The sequence below is a fragment of the Bombyx mori genome, chromosome 8, assembly GCF_030269925.1.
Source record: "Bombyx mori chromosome 8, ASM3026992v2".
NCBI classification, from domain to species: domain Eukaryota; kingdom Metazoa; phylum Arthropoda; class Insecta; order Lepidoptera; family Bombycidae; genus Bombyx; species Bombyx mori.
This window is the reverse complement of record NC_085114.1, coordinates 1,156,916-1,178,091: the sequence shown is the minus strand read 5'-3', so window position 1 is coordinate 1,178,091 and position 21,176 is coordinate 1,156,916. Positions and strand designations below refer to the sequence as shown.

Here is a 21,176-nt window from a genome sequence, read left to right as displayed (position 1 = left end):
AAAAAAAAAATTAAATAAAGTAGCCTATGTTCATCAGGAACAATGTCGGCTTCTAATGGAAAAAGAATTTTTCAAATCGGTCCAGTAGTTTCGGAGCCTATTCGAAACAAACAAACAAACAAATCTTTCCTCTTTATAATATTAGTATAGAAAATCCTAAATAGAATATTGAGGCTATTTTTATAAACTGCCCCATATAATACTTGAATCTCCAAACTCGCACGTACACTTGCATGTAATAGAAAGAGTTATCTGTTTCTATCGCCTAGAGGGGGTATAACGCTTTTTAGTTACGTGACGATTGCTATCAGTTAACTGCTACCGCTGGTCACGTTAAAGAGCGTCGTTCCGAAAAGATAAACAAAATACACAAGAATTTATATAAAGCTTTTTTTTTAAATTGGATCCGTCCTTAATTCTGACATTGTGTAGGTTTGTTCCTTATAGTATCTATTTTGTTTCGCCTACCTATTGTAGGTATGACCTCGAGTGGTCGCACTAGATCAGTGGTCGGCAAACTTATTAGCTAAAGAGCCAACATTTCATTTATAATAATCCATAAGAATTATTTAATATTTTAAAAATATATATTTTTCTTGAAATAATACATTTTTTTGTAATAAATTATTATTGCAAATCATAAAATAAATGCTATATTGTATACTGTTTCGATTATTATATAATCGAATAATGTATAATAATCGACACCAGTCAAGGGTGCTGATATTAAATGACCTTACATACTATTAACCGGCTTTTTCGTCCACAGCCGGATAATATTAGAGGCCGGGCAAGCCCGTAGGATATTTGTGTTTTTTGGAAGTCGTCGTGGCCTAAAGGATAAGTCGTCCGGTGCATTCGTATGTAGCGATGCACCGGTGTTCGAATCCCGCAGGCGGGTACCAATTTTTCTAATGAAATACGTACTCAACAAATGTTCACGATTGACTTCCACGGTGAAGGAATAACATCGTGTAATAAAAATCAAACCCGCAAAATTATAATTTGCGTAATCACTGGTGGTAGGACCTTTTGTGAGTCCGCACGGGTAGGTACCACCACCCCGCCTATTTCTGCCGTGAAGCAGTAATGCGTTTCGGTTTGAAGGCTGGGGTAGCCGTTGTAACTATACCGAGACCTTAGAACTTATATCTTAAGGTGGGTGGCGCATTTACATTGTAGATGTCTATGGGCTCCAGTAACCACTTAACACCAGGTGGGCTGTGAGCTCGTCCACTCATCTAAGCAATAAAAAAAAAAAAAAAAACATTTCATTTATAATAATCCATAAGAATTATTTAATATTTTAAAAATATATATTTTTCTTGAAATAATACATTTTTTTGGAATAAACTATTATTGCAAATCATAAAATAAATGCTATATTGTATACTGCTTCGATGCTTCGATTATTATATAATCGAATAATATATAATAATCGACATCAGTCAGGGGTGATATTAAATGACCGTACATACTATTAACCGGTTTTTTCGTTCACAGCCGGATAATATTAGAGGCCGGGCAAGCCCGTAGGATATTTGTGCCACACTCAAGATTTCAAAGAGCCGCACTTTGCCGATCTCTATACTAGATTCATCCGGCTACTCGCTCGGATAAGCTCACGGGCCTCTAACTTGACGAATTTGCTAATACTAGCACTAGCAAGAGCAATGCTTACCGGAATCTACCATCGGATCGTAAACGGACCCACTGAGAAGATCCGGCGAGAAACTCAGTGGAATTAGTTCCTAAATTGCTATGACAAAATACGATAAATTTAGGAATTGACATTAGGTCTCTTATAAATTATAACTAAAGTAAATAAATAACGTAAAAATGCGTATTATAACTACGATTTTTGTTTTGTAGCTCTTACCATAGGCGGTGTCGACTATTTGCCTGTCAAACTGTACAACAATTTAATGTAATTGTCAGAAAGTCGAAGGTTTATCTGTCGCTTGAATGCAAACCATCGTGACGAGTGGGTCAATGTGTCAACCGCGAATGTCAAGGTCTCCCCGGCGATTTCTCGGTGTTGATGTATTGACGGAAGTTAGATCGTCTGTTTGTTTACGAGAAAGCGTTTAATTAATCTTAAACGACCGTAATATATTTTGGTTTGAAATTTCCTTATGAGGCATGTCTGCAAACAGGACATTGGAGATCGCAGTTGTTCCTATTATTGCGAGAATTGGTATTGTAACTCTTATGAGCACAAGTAGCATTGAAGCAGGTAGCTCACGCGTCATTTAAAACAACAATATAATCCGCCCGATTTTGTCTGTCGGATTTATTGGCACGACGCTCGCTATCATTGAAGAGAGTCTTATTACGTTTCTACCATGGTATAGCTTGGTATAGCTATGGTAGGAACTTTCTAGAAGTTTTTTTTTTTTTTTTTTTTTTTATTGCTTAGATGAGTGGACGAGCTCACAGCCCACCTGATGTTAAGTGGTTACTGGAGCCCATAGACATCTACAACGTATATGCGCCACCCACCTTGAGATATCAGTTCTAAGGTCTCAGTATAGTTACAACGGCTACCCCACCCTTCAAGCCGAAACGCATTACTGCTTCACGGCAGAAATAGGCAGGGTGGTGGTACCTACCCGTGCGGACTCACAAGAGGTCCTACCACCAGTAATTACGCAAATTATAATTTTGCGGATTTCATTTTTATTACACGATGTTATTCCTTCACCGTGGAAATCAATCGTGAACATTTGTTGAGTACGTATTTCATTAGAAAAATTGGTACCCGCCTGAGATTCGAACATCGGTGCATCGCTACATACGAATGTACCGGACGTCTTATCCTTTAGGCCACGACGAAGGGCCATATATCGAATAATACAAAAGTAGTGTCGCTTCGAATTGTCTTTGTGTCGTAAGTGAGATTTTTTATGATCATCACAACACATTTAATAGTAAGAAAAATAAATGTTTCCTCAATAAATAATCAAGATTACCGTTTCAACTTACAAGGAAGTTTCAACAGTTTAAGTTACGGTTTATTTCTCTGAAATCTTTGATTTCGATGGAAAGTTGGCATTTTGTGAGTTGGTGTTTTCCGGTTTTTTTCTTCGATAAATACTTCGGATAATCGTCTCGCGAATGCACTAAGACGGCCTAATAGTTTTTGTTTTTGTTAAAATATGATCTTTTTTCCAAATTTTATTGAATTACTTAATTGATTGCTTAAATTATTGGAGATTTGAGAATGATACGCAAGCAGAGTCGCGTATGAAATTTAGCGCTTCGAATGGGTAATTCGTTGCACGTAAAAGGGTCCGCGATTTCATGTGCAGACTTCCTGCTGTTGTTGAATAAGGCAGTTGTACGACCTTTTTTTGGGTCACGAGAAATCGCAGGACTAATGTCTTATAAGTTGGGCCCATAGGTCGAAGTTTGAAATCGTCGTGGCCTAAAGGATAAGACGTCCGGTGCATTCGTATGTAGCGGTGCATCGGTGTTCGAATCCCAGGCGGGTACCAATTTTTCTAATGAAATACGTACTTAACAAATGTTCACGATTGTCTTCCCCGGTGAAGGAATAACATCGTGTAATAAAAATCAAATCCGCAAAATTATAATTTGTGTAATTACTGGTGGTACGAAGCCTTATGAGTCCGCACGGGTAGGTACCACCACCCTGCCTATTTCTGCCGTGAAGCAGTAATGCGTTTCGGTTTGAAGGGTGGGGCAGCCGTTCTACTGTAAAAGCTGAGACTTAGAAATCATGTCTCTAGGTGGGTGGCGCATTTACGTTGTAGATTTATATGGCCTCCGGTTACACCGGACACCAGGCGGGTTTTTTTTTTTTTTTCCTACCTAATCTGATAGCCTTAGGGGCTATTTCAGCGTAACCCTAACGTTTGTAGGTGAGCTCACGGGGCTCAAACCTGATGACGTTGCTAACACGAACCCTAGCAAGAGCCGTGCTTCGCAGAATCTACCACCGGATCGGAAACGCGACCCACTGAGAAGATCCGGCGAGAAACTCAGTGGGCTGTGTCTGAGAGTTAATTTACTCGTCGAGCCCTTCGTCGCAAGTGACGGGTTCGACGAGAACGGTGACCGGTGCTTGAAGTACCTAAAAGCACCGTTAGTGGATCGGGAGGATCTGAGATGACGTGTTTTGGGCGACGTCGACTGCTTTCCATTCTGTCCGCAGGATCGGGAATGTAGTTACCGGCGGCCACGATGAGAGGGTTCTCGTGTCGTGCCGCTTTATCGAAGTTTTTGTTCGTGTAATTATAAAATATAATTTGCAAAGTTTTCAATGCATCACAGAAATATAATGATAAAAACACACATACCTACCTACACAGCTACAATTATGTCTATGCATCGCGAAAATCGAATAAAATACAAAATTGTTCTGTTTAAAATATCATAAATATGTATGTATGTATTTATTTCGAGATACAATACGAGATACGAATGCGGGTCAACAAATTACACTAATGAGTATGCATTCGAAGTAAATTACCTTAATAAATTTGCTGAAATGACCTAGCTTTTTGATTTTTGTCTAGAAAATATCGACTGCGGGCGCCCCGATTCAATTAAATCACCCAATTTTAACTGTTTCGACAAAACAAAAAAACTTTAAATTGCTATTGATAAATATGTACCTATAAATATATGTGTTTAATTAGAATTATTCACACAAACTTTGCACTGCGTATATGAGTGAACGCAAAATGTTGAGTTTTTTTCGGATATGTCTAGTATTGGCGATAATAAGCGCAGTGACGTCACAGACCGTTCGAAATATCACGGCGACATTAACAAAGGTGCCAGTGGAAGGGTTAATGAACTTCACTGAACTTGTCCAAAAATATGGGTATGAAGTCGAAGAGCACGACGTCATCACTAGCGATGGATATATTCTGAAGCTATTCAACATACCAGGCGACAAAACTAGACCCGTGCTACTTTTACCCGGGATATTCGGAACTGCTGATGACTACGTCATAAGAGGAAACACTTCTTTGGCTATCATACTTGCAGCATCGGGCTACGATGTCTGGGCTATAAATGTGAGGGGAACGAGATACACCAGGAAACACATGACACTAAATCCAGACGATGATTTCGCCTTCTGGGACTACAGCATACACGAGTTTGGATATTATGATCTACCCGCTAATATCGACTATGTTTTGAATGCGACAGGGCAGTCGAAGGTTAATATAGTCGGGTTTTCTCAAGGGACAACGATGACACTTATTTTGGGTGCGACCAGACCGGAATACAATGAGAAAGTCAATGTTTTCATAGCCCTAGCACCGGTTTGTCACCTGCAGAACACGAGAGGACCGATCACGTCATTAATCACATTCGGTAACGTAATAGACAAGGCAGTGATGCCATTTGATCTCTACGAAATTTCCGGTTATAGCTCTCTCACAAAAGGAATTATGAATATGCTCTGCACACAATTGCCGATCAGCTACGAGCTGTGCATGGGAGCAGTTTTAGCGCCATTAATTGGCACGAAATCAGATGAAATGGACCCAGATTTTTTTCCCATCATCATGGCCCATTTCCCGTCGGGCACGTCGTGGAAGAATTTAGTGCATTTCGCCCAGATCGGCAGCAGGAGATCTTTCAGTAATTACGATTACGGGACTACAAAGAATTTGTACAAATACAAAGCGTTTACACCACCCAATTACGATTTGAGAAAGGTGACATTCGATACAATATTAGTGTCGGGGAAGAACGATAGAATATCGACGCTGAAGGACATGGAGCTACTAAAACAAAACCTGGTCAATGTGAAGGATCACATGATCCTTGAGCCGGACTACTTCAACCATTTAGACCACCTGTGGGGTCGTAATAGTTACGCGATTTCTTATCCATACGTTTTAGAGACTTTGAAGAGATACAATAGTCATTAAGTTTGATCAGAACAGTTTTTAGTATTCTCTGAATTACTACACGGCATTAAATAACGCTCAGAGATATTTATTAATGGAATGAACCAATAAATTATCAAAAGAAGCATAGTAGAGTATTTATTTCTAGTATTTAAAAGTGGTACACTGGAATAGCAGTCGTAAGTTTTACATGACCAGGATACTGCTTTACCGACTCCATTCTAGTAGAACGTTGAGGAGAATACAGCGGTTTCCACGTCTGGTGCAGCATCAGTGTTGAGTATCATTTGCGGCAAGGCACTGCTATTGGTGTTTGATAGCCTTCCCTAGCTAAAGCTTATGTAACTATACTTGAGACCATAGAATTTATATCTCAAGTTGGGTGGCGCATTTACGTCGTAGATGTCTATGGGCTCCAGTAACCACTTAAAACCAGGTGGGCTTTGAGCTCGTCCACCCATAGAAGCAATAAAAAAGAAGCTTAAAAATAATGGCGGTTCTATATTATTATTCATCTTCTGAATGTTTTTTTTACAAATCATAGTATAAAATATACAAATGTATAAGTGAAAATTTTAAGTGTTCGGGTCCTTATATAATTATTGCTCTAAGTGTACCGTGAAAGTTGATAACCATTGTGGGGCTTATCCGTATTCAAATAGAAACTCTATTTGAACGTATTTAAGCAACGAACGCACGAATATGCGTGCTACATTACAATAATATTTGCATGTGTAAACTTTTATGGTTTATTTGTAATACAATTGAAATTGCCTTGAGATAAATGTCCTGGAAACAATTGTTTCAACGTTTATTGCGTAGTTCAATCGGATTTTGATTATTCTGTAAAAATCTTTATTACTATCCTATACTATATTATTAAGGGGTTTTATGACCTGGTAACTAAGACCTTTAAGTCATGTCTTATTTTAATTAATATTCTTATTTTTATGAATTACGTATGGAGCGAAATGAAATGAAATGAAGATGATTAATTTGCGACATTAATCAACTGGGGTGAAATAAAATAAAATGATATGGGATGACATATAATCTCAGTAAAATGGTGGTCATTTACTGAGATTTTTTCAGTGGACTTTTTGGAGGATCTCGAAAAGTTACCTCCAGCGGCTTTGTTTTATTTTCCCACATTTGTGCACTTTCACAGATATCAAACAGTTAATAAACCACCGTTATTACACATTTAAACCTGAAGAAACATTAAATAGACAAAATAAAACAAATCACACAACTTCACTCCTCGTGTTCCCGCCAAAAAGTCTCCTATACTATTTATAATCTGTAACCTAACCTATTGTTGAGATTCTGGATGAGACTTCTTGTGAACCAATCTACACTGCTCTCAGAGCACAGGTAATGTCGCTCTGCCAACGGTTAGAGTTGGTTTTTAAATTAAACACAAATAACTAATTCGGCGAGAAGTCATGGTCTATAGGTACAACGGCTGCCCCACCCTTCAAATCGTGCTTCGCGGCAGAAATAAGCGTCACCTAAATAAATCTGTTCAGAGCTTTGAAATTAAAAATGACGTTCTTCCGATTTCCAGGTCTCGTGATCTACTTCTCCTACGGCATGTGGAACAGCACTGAACGCCGTCGGACCATGGATTCGATCCAGCTGGCGGATCAGATCATCGACGGCCACACCGCCCTGCTGAACCACTCCGGGCTGACCCACGCGCTGGGCTGACCCGACGCCGAGGGTGACGACGTCGTCAGCCCCAGCAACACCGTCGTGTCCTTTATATCTAGTATCTGAACGTTGGGAGGGTAGGAAACAATTCGCGCTGTTCTTAAAGGAAAATGTACCATTAAAAATGTGCTAGTTTTAGGTAAGGTATTGAAACGTTTTCGTTTGGTTTGAGCTCAAGACATTCAAGAATTAACATGTCGAGTTGAATTTTCTAAAGTTTAAGCTTAGAAAAATAAATGAATACTGAAACATCATGTCATACACTATCAAGATATTACTTAAGTACGGAATCTCTGAATTACTGTGTAATCTCTGGAATGAATAATCTGCTGATTGACATTTTAGCTTGATAGTACTTAAGTGTGAAACTGCCTATACGGGGGCGGGGGAAGGGGGTAGGAGAGAGGGGGTAGGAGAGAGGGGGTGGGGTACTCTGATGCCGCATATCAACATCGTTCCCAAATATAAAGGGAGGATCTTCTGCGGACCGTCTGCTGCTCGGTGGACTTTTTGAGTCTGTTAGTTGAGCTCAACGGGACCGATGAGTGTGAGTACATTTAACCAGATATACAACTCGCTGTCAGTGAACCTTAAACTCATTAAGATGAATAATATAGATGTAGAGTTTCGAATAATGATGTAACAAAGATCCTTAAACTCAACCAAAACGTTTCAAATGAATCTCGGTTCTATTCAAGTATTATTTACAGTCGAAAATAAATATATCGTATTGATCAGCATTCATTTGTAGTTGATATAGAGTTATTAGAGCATTGTTACGTAGAGGAGGCCAGGATAATGCAAAATTTGCAATTGAATGCAAAGGAGGCCAGGATAATGCATTTTGACGTGTTTCCGGTTATTAACATTAGATGAAAGTGACGTGTCAGGGATGTCATGGACAAGGCCACAGGGTCCCACGCGTGGGATTGGGCTATTTGTCTCGTAGGTACTTAAATGATATATATCGCTCAGTATTGTCGCGAGAGGCTGTGGTTGTTTTGAATTATGTCGGGTGCAATGGAACCCAGGGGCTTTTGATAAATACATTTTTTTGTTTTAATGTTTTTCTTTAATGTAATGGGTTATTAATAGAATTATCAGGAAAACCGACCATCGGTCGAACTTTGACCTGGGAGATGCAGGTGCGGTAGTAATCCCCCGATTGCTCAGTGTGCTTAGTTAGAGTTTGTTTAACGTTCTCGATAGCGAAAAAGTTAACTCAAATCTGTATGGAGCTAGTACGTTTGTCGCTAGGGGCGCTGTTCCAACTGCTTACGTATTCGAGTTAACTTTTACGCGATAGAGAACGTTTAAAACTCGCACTAAGCACACTGATGTAGCAGATTTGGAAATTTCGCTTTTCTATGTGAAGCTCTGATTATCTTTGAGCTCTGAGTTCCTTTACATCCTGCATAGTTTTATTGCTATTATAATTTTTAGTTCCTATATCGTGATTAGGTTAGAATCGTACGGATGTGGATGTCGGTACTGAGGCAGGCGGGTGCGGGGAGTCGTGCGGGGGGGACCCCCGGGGACGCCCCTCCCCCCAGCCACAGATATCATTTTCAGACTCGTTCATGTTCGAGAATTTTGATATTGAAAAACCGACACCGGACAACCCTACAACCGGATCAGACCGGATTATAAATCAGTAGGTGAAGGTTAAAAATATTGTACAGACAAGCCGGAAAAGAATCGTTTGGAAACGAATTACACGCGGTGTACCAATCAATTTAAATATATACACACATACATACATACATGCATATACATATACCTTACATATCGACGCTTGAAAGGCAAACGTGACTAAGCGACAATAACTGCTTTGTACATAAATGATAGGCAATAAACATAATCGATGCGCAAAAAATATATATTTCTAGGTCTATTAAAAACATTTCAATCCTACAGCTACTAGCTAGATTCTACTACAGCTAGATTCGTTAAAATAAATTTTGTTTTCAGGTATTTCAACTTTAAATTAGTCTACTGTAAAATTCACGCATTGTCGCTTAGTCACGTTTGCCTTTCAAGCGTCGATATATACATACAGATACACAATGTAACGTAATAATAATTAACTTAGTATAGTGTCGTCTTGTTAGGAAGGGACAGTTTACTTTGCTTGCAAATCGTGGGGTCGGCCGAGTGTGGACGCGGCTCGGTCGCGGATGGTTAATACCGGGACTCCTAGGTACTTGACCTTCGTGTCCAGGGTGTGGGCTGAGCAAAGAGAGATCAGGGGCGTGGCGTTCTCTCGCTGTACCCTAATATGTAACTTTAAATATAAAACGGTGGTAATAATTTAAATATATTTTGCATTTTGGTCGATTAGCGTCACACGACTAGGACATTGCCATGTCCGTCTGCAGCGAGCGCCGGTGTGCGCTGCGACCGGTAGCGCTCAGAGGCATGACGTCGGATCTACCTTACACCGATCTGTAGATTCTGTAGATTTTTTTCCGTATATTTTCATATTTTTTTATCGATTATTTCAAGAAATACTTACCAAAATATTGACGATGTTTATAATACTTTAGGCTATATAGAGAACATACTTTATTGCACACCAAAACACAATTAACATAAAAAAACAGTCAACAAACAGGTACGCTTGTACAATACGCGGTCTTATCGCTAAAAGCGATCTCTTCCAGACAGCCGTTTAATTACCCGAAATTATGGACAGATAAAGATACAGCAAGTATGTTGCGGCGTACTATTAACAACACATTATTAAAGAAAATACATATAATGATTAATAAACTGTAATGAATTAATGAACTGTAAAAATAATACTATAATGACTGATAAACTGTAATGTTAAATCACAATTGATTTGATTCACAATTGATTGCATTAAATGCGAGCGATGAGGGCGGTTTTTACGACTATAGTGTCCAAATGTTCACGCGAAGACTTAAACTTATTGGACGAAAGATAAACAGACCAGGAGGAGAGACTATAGGGGGTGTGCTCCCGCCGCGCTACAATGATGGTGTCCTCAGACCTCATGTCGCAAGGCGAGTGGCGGTACCTCAGTGTACACCCGGACTCCGGTAGCCACTTAGCACCGGGTGGGAGGTGAGCTCGCTCACTTGTCGGTGCAATATATAAAAACTGTTGAAACGGTGAAAATTATTCTGTAAACAAGACATAAGTGGGAAGCAATTTACAAAGCCAACTGGATCGAATTTTTCCAAAATTATATAGAAATATCAGCGTGAATCGGGATCCTGGATCTAATTCATTATTTTCATTCAACTTACTACAACACATTATTTTACAACATTAAAATGAAATCACTACATCGCTATGAATAACAACTTTCAATTGTTTTGTTTTTTTTATTGAAATCGCTTCCTTGACGCATATGTATTATAATAGTGATCTGAAAATTGAAATTATACTTGTAGTCTTTAACGCAGTAGTGTTTGTAAGACAGCTGTTCTTGTCATTGCCAATGGCGAGGACCTGTCAGTGTGGTTGTCAAAAAATAAAACGATCAGCTGCAGATTGCCACCGGCGCCTCGGTTCTGTAATCCTGGGAGAAATCAAATCGTCGATTGAGGTGCTGGTGTTTCATTTGCTGCCCGTATAGTGGAAGACGACCAGGGATAATTATTTGTGCTCAGTGTGAGTTTTTTAACGTTCTCGATAGCGTAAAAGTTAACTTAAATTTGTAGGCATATGCAACGCTTGCTTACTTTTTTTAGGGGCGCTGTTCCAACTGCTCGCAAAAACTCGCACGAAGCACACAGTACTATCCACGTACTTTTGTAGCTCACTGTACATACTGTTCGCTGCATTTTTCCGGCATTTTTGGTATTGGTACCTTAGCTGCAGAGAGTTACGGTCGAAAAATTATTATACGACAGAGCGAGAAAGAGAAAGAATATAATTACTTGTACTGGTTTGAGCAATGTGTAATACCAAGACCTGTGTGCTTAGTGCGAGTTTTTTAACGGTCTCGATAGCGTAAAAGTTAACTCTTAATTTGTATCCAGTTGGATCAGCGCCCCTGGCGGCAAACGTAGGCAAACGTTCCAACTCCATACAAATTTGAATTAACTTTTACGCTATCGAGAACGTTAAAAAACTCGTACTAAGCACAATGTATTCAAAACTGGGTAAAAAAACGCCTATATTCTTTTCAAGGGCTTAAACTGTTTCTATGTATTTTGAATTGGTCAAAATCAGTACAGCGGTATGGGCGTCAAAACATAACGTACTGTTAAAATAATTGCATTAGTATTTAAGAGTATTAAACGCATTTTGACATTCTCTTTGCATATTTTGGTACTTTTCCAATGACAGCACAAGAGCGCATTATGCGGCATAATGCTCAACGTTGAATGTTCCAACTACGGACTACAGCAACGCTTCGCAGAATCGAGCACTCTCAAAAGTATTGCTCTCGCGTGATACTCGCAAGCGATACCGACTCAGTGACACAAAATTGACAAGTGTTTTTTCTTTAAGTTGGCATTGATCGAAATTTTGTTTATATTATCGTTAGTAATATTATTTAATGTTGAAAAAAATTGTAAGGCTTTCGTTCGTCGTAGTTTCTTAGAAATAATCAATGTTAATTAAAACTGTGCTAACTTAGCGCACTCTGTTGATGCATTTGAAAACTAATTCACGTTCCAATTAAGCTTCAGCATAATTCGGCATTGTGCGTCACTGAGTCGCATTATGCGGCATTATGCTCTGTAATTGGAAAACTACCGTTGGGTATCAAAGGTTGCGAAAATTTCAGACTTTTTGATTCTCTGTAACACCTACACTCACACTAAGTTAATAATTAAGGCTAATATTATTAAAGAAAAAATGTTCCGTTTGTTATCATTTATAGAAATTAAGTTGCAGTATTTATTTGTTTAATGATAAAATAAAGTTACGCTTTTATTTTTTTTGTTTTATTTTAATTAAGATTTCTATTATTAGATCACAGAATATTGTATGTAAAATAGACAAATAATGCATTCATGTTACCGTACATTCAACATAATAATATCTTGCGCGCTAAGGACTAGGACTAAGGATTTCATAGTGAAATTATCAAACTTATCGATTGAAAAGAAAAGTCCTAAATTCGATACATATATATATATATATATATATAATTAATAAAATAATAATTTACTATTTTGTTACATCCTTAATCACAGACATTCTTCATGGCTTTGAATTTAGAACGAAATTAAATTTACAACAAATTGCTGTGACAAATTAATTATTTTAAATAGCTTGAATGTCGAAGTTTATTTGAAGCACAGCTGTCGTTAAAATTATTGGGTGGTTTCATAAATGAGACACCCTGTATGGCAGCTTGGAAGTAACTGTACCCGTTGTTTTGCTTAATTTAAAGATAATTGTAGAAAATACTCTGTAATATTTTATTTTTAATAATAATCTTAACATCATTAGCCCGTAATATTATAAGCCATAAAATCTAAAATCTCTAGTTTACATTCGTATGACATTTATTTATTTCATTGGACTGGTACAGAAATAACTGAAGGAGTTTTCGTTTCCAATTCCTAGTTTAAAATTACGGATACTAATAACTGGAGTGCAGCAATATTTTTAGAATGAAGTTTTCATAATTTTAGAGTAATAATATTATGTACTTTGAACAATCGTAGGATAATCCTTAAAGTTAGCAACAATTTGTAACTGTTTACAATAATAAAATCAATAATTACCATTTTTAACTAGGCCTTGCAATTCAATTTATTTATGGCAACATTAATTGATTTTTAATTAAGTAAATCACATATAAAAATCGGTGTTTTTTTGTTTAACATTGACATATGATTCGAGTTAAAAAATTACTCTAGGGTTAGAGAAGTAAAGTTAACAATCTTTCACAAAATAATCGACTAACCGTAAGGGTCTAGTGCCCGCAAGTGAATCTCAGACCTCCCTTTAGTTCCTACAAAAAATGTAAGCATAAGTAGGTAAGGAACAAAGATTATTTTTCTCTATGATACCTTTATTTTTACAGGTTAATTGACAACAACAGTGAACTATTATACTGAGCGGGAGTACTTTATTTGAGATATAAACAGAATGTTGCAAATCGGCATGCAATCGGGAGACGAATGTTCTCGAAATTTTGTTATGTTTTGGAATAGGCAACACAGACAAACAATCTAAAAAAAAACGTAAGAGATCCCAATAAAATTATTACTGGCGGTAGTGACAAGTGAATCAAGAAGAGAAATAGCATCTGTAAGTGGTCTCTTGATGGCGTAGTGACTGAACTTTTGAACTTTATAAAGGCGTCTTGACGATGATGCGAAGGTTGTGTCAATTGGAAAAGGTTCTTTGAACACTGGAACGCTTAATCGGAGATCCGATGACTAGGATTCTAGATGATTCGAAAGACTTGCTTGTGCAGGGAGTCCAAGAGAAAGAGCTGATGTTTGGGAGCCCCGGCTCAGAGGTGAGAGCTGTATTATTACGCACAGTTTTGTATCTCATATAAATAAATAAAAAATCACTAAGTAATCCATAGTCTTGAGATGCTTTTCACTCACAACCTTAACTGTCCAACAATCACAGGATTAATATTATAACTATTACATACACAACAATATCCAGGTATTCAACACGTAAGACACATTACGCCTAATCTGGTATTACAGATCAAAATTTTGTTACGACTTGTGATTTATCCTTGTCATCGACTTTACCGGCGGGCTGTGAAGAATTGAGTGAACTGTTACGGATTCCATATAAGAAGTAAATTAGGTAACCTGGAATAAAGAATAAAATCAGTTAATATATTGTTTAGTGGAAATACTCTCTTTTTTATGAACGAAGGATTACTGGTGGCCCAGAGGCCTTTCTAGTTTCACAACGATAGGTGGGCGAGCAAGGGCTCAGCCTCCTGGGTGGGATTTGCTAACAGCTACCCGACCCCAAGGGAGACCTAACAACTCAAGAGTAGCTGCTTCGCGAATCTACTACCGGATCGGAATCGCGACCTGCTGAGAAGATCCGGCGAGAAACTCAGCGGGCTGATGCATGAGTTAGGTTGCACGTCGAACTCTTTGTCGAGTTCGACGAGTACGGTTACCGGGGTTCCTAAGTCTGCTCCTAGTGTTAGAGCTGAAGGCGTAAAATGCAAGAGTTATTGGGTCTGATGGATCCGTAAGGATTTGCCTAGGGCAACGACGGTGACTGGCTCCTGCGTGATCAGGATTCGGCAACGATAAGGTGATTATCATGTAGCATTGCCTTATTTCTGTGAGCGGCCGCAATTACCAAACAAAATTTGGGTAATAAGCTTGTTCACATATTAAAATAGAAATGAAAAAAGTATCGGTGTGAACAAGGCACGGGACAATATTTTGAAATTAATTTTCTTCCTTGTGGAAAAAAAGTGGGGAGAATATTTGAAGGAACTTACCGATTATAAGCCATATGAAAAACCGAACCCACGTCTGGTAGTCCAACTGGACCATCAGATACACGTTCATGCAGACGCTCAGGTATGGGACAAGTGGGACTAGCGGCACCTTCAAACATATTCCAGTATTATGCATAAATAACTATTTTTCCCCTACCTAATCGTTGGTAGTCTAAGGGGCTATTCCAGTTTCGCGTGGACCGGTGATTTAACTTTTACGCTATCGAGAACGTTAAAAAACTCGCACTAAGCGCACAGACTGTAGGTATACGACAAAGGGAAGATCTTCCACCGAGCGGGTGATTTTGCTCGGCAGACCGACGGTCCGAATGTTGTTGTTCGGAACTTGTATATATGCAAGCTTATCTTGAAAATGTCGTAAGCGAGATTCAGGCATCTGTCAATTATCTTGCGTTGTATGATGGCTACCCGCCACACAGACGACGAATAAGAATTTCAATATCAATCATTGCCATGATTTTAACAATCATTAACTTGCCTAAACTTATGTAAGTATTAGGTATTTTGTCATTCAACAGTCCTGTTTTACAATGTCTCTCATGTTCTACATGTGACTCTCTCCTGCTTCTTATTAACATTGACCTGCGATTCTTTGAAAATACCAATTTGTAACTAAATTAGCTTTTGCTCGCGACTCCGTCCGTGTGGAATAGTCACTTTGGCATAACGCTAAATTTTACCCCCACTTCATTTACGTAGAAAGTGAAAATGTTTTTGAATTATAGAATGTTAAGGAGCTATTTAAACCCCTATTTTGAAACACTCTTTATTGGTGGTCCACTTGTACCGCGATGTTATATAGCCTATAGCCTTCCTCAATAAATGAGTTATCTAACACTGAAAGAGTTTTTCAAATCGGACCAGTAGTTCCTGAGATTAGCGTGTTCAAACAAACAACTCTTCAGCTTTATAATATTAGTATAGATGTTGGTTTAAAGTTCCATTTCAGAATCTCCTCTGCTTCACTAAACTAGTCTAATGTAATTACCTTGAATGAGAGATGGGATACGTCATTAGTGGGTTGTCGGTATAACACCACCAGTAATACCACCAGGATCGCCCCCAGTATTGCTCCCGCCACCGCTCCGCCGTCCACACTCAATACTACGCACGTCGCCAGCGCCACCACGACTGTATCATATAATAAACATCAGGGAGGGGTGTGGCATGAGTAGTGAACTGATGGTACACTAGTGACGTCACCCTCTCTCCCCCATATAGAACTCCTAATGCCACGAGTAATATCAGATTTCATTTAGACTTCTCATGAACTTAGATGTACATACTTTACATGAACCATGATAAACAATTGCTTCTAGGAGGATTATTTTTACTGACACTAACAATACTGTATACTTATTATCTGTATGTATGTTTATGTATATTTATATGTGATTGTGTATATATGTATATATAATATATATTTTTTGTATATCTATTCATAATTTAATATAAATTTCATTGCACATACCACTATTTACTCTGCACTACCTTTGGTTGACTGGTAGAGAATGCCTTGGGCATTCAGTCCGCCAATATAAATTTCACAATAAAATAAAATAAATAAATAAATAATAGTTCTTCAAAAGTTTAAAGCTGAACTTACAGAGGACAGCGATGGTAATCTTGGCGATGGTGGAGGAGAGTTGCGTGGGGTTCTTGAGTCCGAGCAGGTTGCAACCCTGACCTAATACTGCTAGCACTCCCCTCCCGCGTGCCGATATTTTTTCCGTGCCAACAGATACATCCTCCTCCTCGTATCTGGATCGAGAAAACTCTTTATCATCACACGAGCCACGAAAAGTCCACTGCTCCAGGCCTCTCCCGTAAATTTCTGTCATTTTTTATTTATTGCTTAGATGGGTGGACGAGCTCACAGCCACTTTTGGTAGGCAGCGGCTTGGCTCTGCTACTGGCATCGCTGAAGTCCATGGGCGACGGTAACCACTCACCATCAGTGGGCCGTATGCTCGTCTGCCTACAAGGGCAATAAAAAAAAAACAGCCCACCTGGTGTTTAGTGGTTACTGGAGCCCATTGAAATCTACGACGTGAATGCGCCACCCACCTTGAGATATAAGTTCTAAGGTCTCAGTATAGTTACAACGGCTGCCCCAGCTTTCACTGGATGAAGTCTCGTACCCATGTTCTTTATAAGATTCATTTTCTTCGTTTATAAATTAACGAATTATTACATTATAACTATATATATCGCGTATCGCCTTAGTGGCGTACTGACTGACCTTCACAAAATACTCGTAAAAACCGGCGCACAAAAAATCAAACCTTCAAAACATCTACATTTGCATTTTAATTCGCGATAAGTTGAATTGTGAATAGATTAAACATTATATTGCTCATTCATAGCTGTTCTTAAATAAAAAATCAAGGCAATATAATCTATTTGAGGCAGACTGTGATTAAAAATAATGATTCTTATTTCGGATAAGTTGAAAAAAAGAAACATGTTTACGAGAACTTACCTAAGTATGAGAACGCTTGTTGCCACGATGGTGTACGCTAGCAAAGTCCCAATAGACACCATGTCTATCAGTTGTTTCAGATTGAACATGGCTGCCATTATTGCTGAAAAAGAAAAGTATTTCAATGTTAAAATATATAGGAGATAAGTCCTAAGGCCTGTCTCAGAGTAAGAAGTTATGTTAGTAAAGATTGAATCGAATTAGAAAGTTTTTTAATTAAGTACAGCTGCACGTGTGTTCTTAGTAGCATGACTTATTGTGGACCCGCATAGGATTGTTGGTTTGCCAAGGCACTTAGTTAAAATAATAATTATTTAAAATCAAAGACCGTCCATGAATAACTACTATCACTACTGATTGAGTAATTCAATCTTCACTTGTGCCCGTTTTGTCCAAGGAAGTGGTAGGTAGCAGTAGCGTTATATAGTATGTTTCTATATCTATAGAAATATGGCAATAAGCATGACCTATCTCCATTAAATACTCGGGAAAAAAAGTTGGTAATACACACCCGAAAGAAATCCACTAATCGCAGTGGCCAACAATGGGGTCTTGGTCTTCGGGTGAATGGCGGCTAGTGGTCGGAACAGCACCCCGTCACACGCCATAGCGTACAGCACCCGCGGGAGTGGGAACATGGTGCCGAGCAGACTCGTGCACAAAGCGAATATAGCACCCACTGTCACCACCCACTTGATCACCGGTAAGTTAACCTGTTCGAATACGTAGGGGAATGGGGCCTCCGCGTCCTGTTAAATATGACAACGATGAAATTAAAGTTCGGTTTCCGTAAAGGGAGAAACACCACTATATATAACTTAGATCATATAAACACAACTCAGAGCATCACGCTCCGAAGTGAATTCGTCTCCATCACTCACCAAAGCGGGGCATGTTCAAACTTTCGTATGAGATTTGAATGTAATATCCCCCTAACATCTAAGTCCATTAGTGACCGTACACACGTATGATTTTATCTTTAATATTATATAATTAATTCGAAATTGGGTTGAATCCTAGATAAACACATCAGCCATAATAATATCCATAGCTAATTATTGATCATGCCAGATTCCAGCTGTAAAGATAATCTTCCCGAAAAAGGTGAAAGTGTTGGCAAACATCGATTCCTAGTAAGGTAACAATAAAAATAAGGATCTAGCTATATTTGAAGTGCTCTTTGCATTTCACTCAATGGAACACAATAATCTCTATAGGGAACGTGGGGCTCTTACCTTTAAACCACATTACAACGACATGGACCTAAAGACGCGGGTATTTTGAGTGATGGTTGAAAATCCTCACCTGCATATAATAAGGCAGCATCATGGTGAGCACTGTCGCGATGGAGAAATATGACAAGAAGATTATGATCAGAGACAGAACTATTGACAGAGGTATGTCTCTTTTCGGGTTCTTGGCCTCTTCCCCCGTGGTGGCCACGCAGTCGAAGCCGACGAAGCCGAAGAAGCATTTAGCCGCTCCCGCCATGACGCCCGCCACACCCCACGGCATAAAGCCTCCTTCCCCGGCTTGACTCACGTACTCGGGTGGAATATCGGCTAGTTTGATGTTCCAGTTAGCTGGGTTACCTGGTGCAAATCATAATTTAATGATAATGAGGATCGTGTGAAATTTTACTACAAATATCCCTACCTATTCGCTGCTAGTCTAAGAGTCTTTTCCAGCTATGTCCGGACGGGTAGGTGAGCTCACGGGCTCAACCTGATGGAATTTGCTGACACGGCTAGTGTGTGTAAAAAACACGTGTGGCACTCGGGGACTGCCGCCGTAAAGCTATTGCATAGCATTTTTTATCAACTTATGCAATTATAATCAGACAATAATAATTGAATATTAAAACAATAATAAAATAAGACCACGCTATATTTATAGACATTAACAAAAACAAAACATTAACTGTCCCCTTCACACTCATAAACCAGAACGCGCGAGAGAGAGATGGGCATACTTTTCATGATGCGCATGCAGGGCGACGTCACGCCCCGCGCTTATTAACTTTTTTTTCCCTACTTATGCTGATAGCCTTGGGAGGCTATTTCAGCTTCGCCCTAACGTGTAGGTGAGCTCAGGGGCTCAAACCAGAGTGCTGCTAACACTGGCCCTAGCAAGAGCAGTGCTTCGCTGAATCTACCACCGCATCGGAATAGCGATCCACTGAGAAGATCCGGCGAGTAACTCATTGGGCTGATATTTTACGTGTGTATCAATCAAGACATTGGTTCGAGTTTTATTGATATTCGAAAGCAACACGAGCTGGTACAGCCTAGTGTATTTAATTCGGAGTGTCATAGTATACCTTCATAGAACATTGGTAGATTGAACGATTGTATGCATATTTTATGTTAGGCAAAAACGCTTACCAAAAATGTTATAATAATTTATCAAATTATTTATATGTACTAAGTAGATATTATCATATCGTTAAGCTAACTTATGACGACGTAGAAGTTTATCAAGTTATTAATAAGAAAAATAACTTTATGACAAAACAAAAACATTTAGCCACACGTTTACTGTGTGATCATTCTCGACTTTCAGCGAGTGCGTATGACGACCTGATAGGCCCTGAAACCCAAACCGATAGAAATATGGACACAGTCGCCTCCCGCACCGATAGAAAGAGCGCGGTTTTGACTGCCACACAAGGAGACTGCCGTACGTGGTGGAGCTATTTAAGCCGCAAAAAGCAGTCAAGGTGTTAAGTATGTAATTACTTTTTACGTCGAATGAAGGTATTTGATCGGGGTAATATTGGAAATTGGCTTAATGCGGATTGGAATCTCTTAGAAACAAATTAATGAGAAAATGAAAAATGAGAAAGGAAGTGTGTACTTACTTTTGACAGCGCCCGCGACGACAACAACTATGACAGTTAATACATTGAGGGCCGTGAATACGTTATTCATTTTCGCAGATTCGTTAACTCCAATACCGAGCAGAACTAGAAGAGATATTTGAGAAAATCGTTGCATTAAACTTCCAACAAACTTAATTGGAATAAAAATAAAAATAAAGTTTTTTTTTCTTTTTGTATTTATATCGGGATACTATGGATAGTATTATGCGGGTATCTGGCACATGGAGATCACGACGTGACTTTGGAATGCGCGACTGCTTTGAAGTAGAATTAGACAAGGTGATGATGGTATCGATATCGAAGCGGCGTTATAGAACAGCTCTACCGCCTGTATCGATACTCAAGCGGGGTCACAGAACGACTCTGCTGCCTGTAATTTTACACTATTTTACTACAGCTTGAAGCCCTCTTTCCTTAGGCAATAACCAATTCTACATAGTTAATTAAATATCTAGCATGTGCTTATTAACGAATATGATGAAGAAAAAACACACCGTGTAATAAAATTAAACCCTCAAATAGGGCATGGTGGGAAATGGCACGAGTCAATACCATCTTCCCCCTTTTTTTTTTTTTTTTGCTTAGATGGGTGGACGAGCTCACAGCCCACCTGGTGTTAAGTGGTTACTGGAGCCCATAGACATCTACAACGTAAATGCGCCACCCACCTCGAGATATAAGTTCTAAGGTCTCAGTATAGTTACAACGGCTGCCCCACCCTTCGAACCGAAACGCATTACTGCTTCACGGCGGAAA

General features: G+C 38.9%; 3 protein-coding genes across 4 annotated transcripts in view; 2 read left to right on the top strand and 1 right to left on the bottom strand.

Annotated features, from left to right (window-relative positions):
- The window catches only part of LOC101735503 (cationic amino acid transporter 2), a 44,232-nt gene extending 31,708 nt beyond the window's left edge, over positions 1-12,524 (top strand). For both annotated transcript variants that reach the window (XM_004925325.5, XM_021347459.3), the window contains exon 14: positions 7,462-12,524. In XM_004925325.5, coding sequence (XP_004925382.2) covers positions 7,462-7,604 — 143 coding nt within the window. In that variant the 3' untranslated portion in view covers positions 7,605-12,524. The remainder of the gene's footprint in view (positions 1-7,461) is intronic.
- On the top strand, positions 2,864-6,018 carry LOC105841519 (lipase 1). The gene has a single exon (XM_012689750.4). The coding sequence runs from the start codon at positions 4,695-4,697 to the stop codon at positions 5,913-5,915; it is 1,221 nt and encodes a 406-aa protein (XP_012545204.1). The 5' UTR covers positions 2,864-4,694; the 3' UTR covers positions 5,916-6,018.
- Positions 12,514-21,176, bottom strand: part of LOC101738658 (cationic amino acid transporter 3) — a 23,401-nt gene continuing 14,738 nt past the window's right edge. Inside the window, exons 4-11 of the mRNA XM_004925342.5 lie at positions 20,400-20,504; positions 18,845-19,131; positions 18,051-18,288; positions 17,540-17,642; positions 16,664-16,818; positions 16,046-16,188; positions 15,037-15,145; positions 12,514-14,380 (exon numbers count right to left, since the gene is read on the bottom strand). Of these exons, the coding sequence (XP_004925399.2) occupies positions 14,271-14,380; positions 15,037-15,145; positions 16,046-16,188; positions 16,664-16,818; positions 17,540-17,642; positions 18,051-18,288; positions 18,845-19,131; positions 20,400-20,504 (1,250 nt within the window). The 3' untranslated portion in view covers positions 12,514-14,270. The remainder of the gene's footprint in view (positions 14,381-15,036; positions 15,146-16,045; positions 16,189-16,663; positions 16,819-17,539; positions 17,643-18,050; positions 18,289-18,844; positions 19,132-20,399; positions 20,505-21,176) is intronic.

What these genes read in the sequence shown, in the direction of transcription:
- LOC105841519 (XM_012689750.4), top strand. Translation starts at nt 4,695, where the DNA reads ATGAGTGAACGCAAAATGTTGAGTTTTTTTCGGATATGTCTAGTATTG.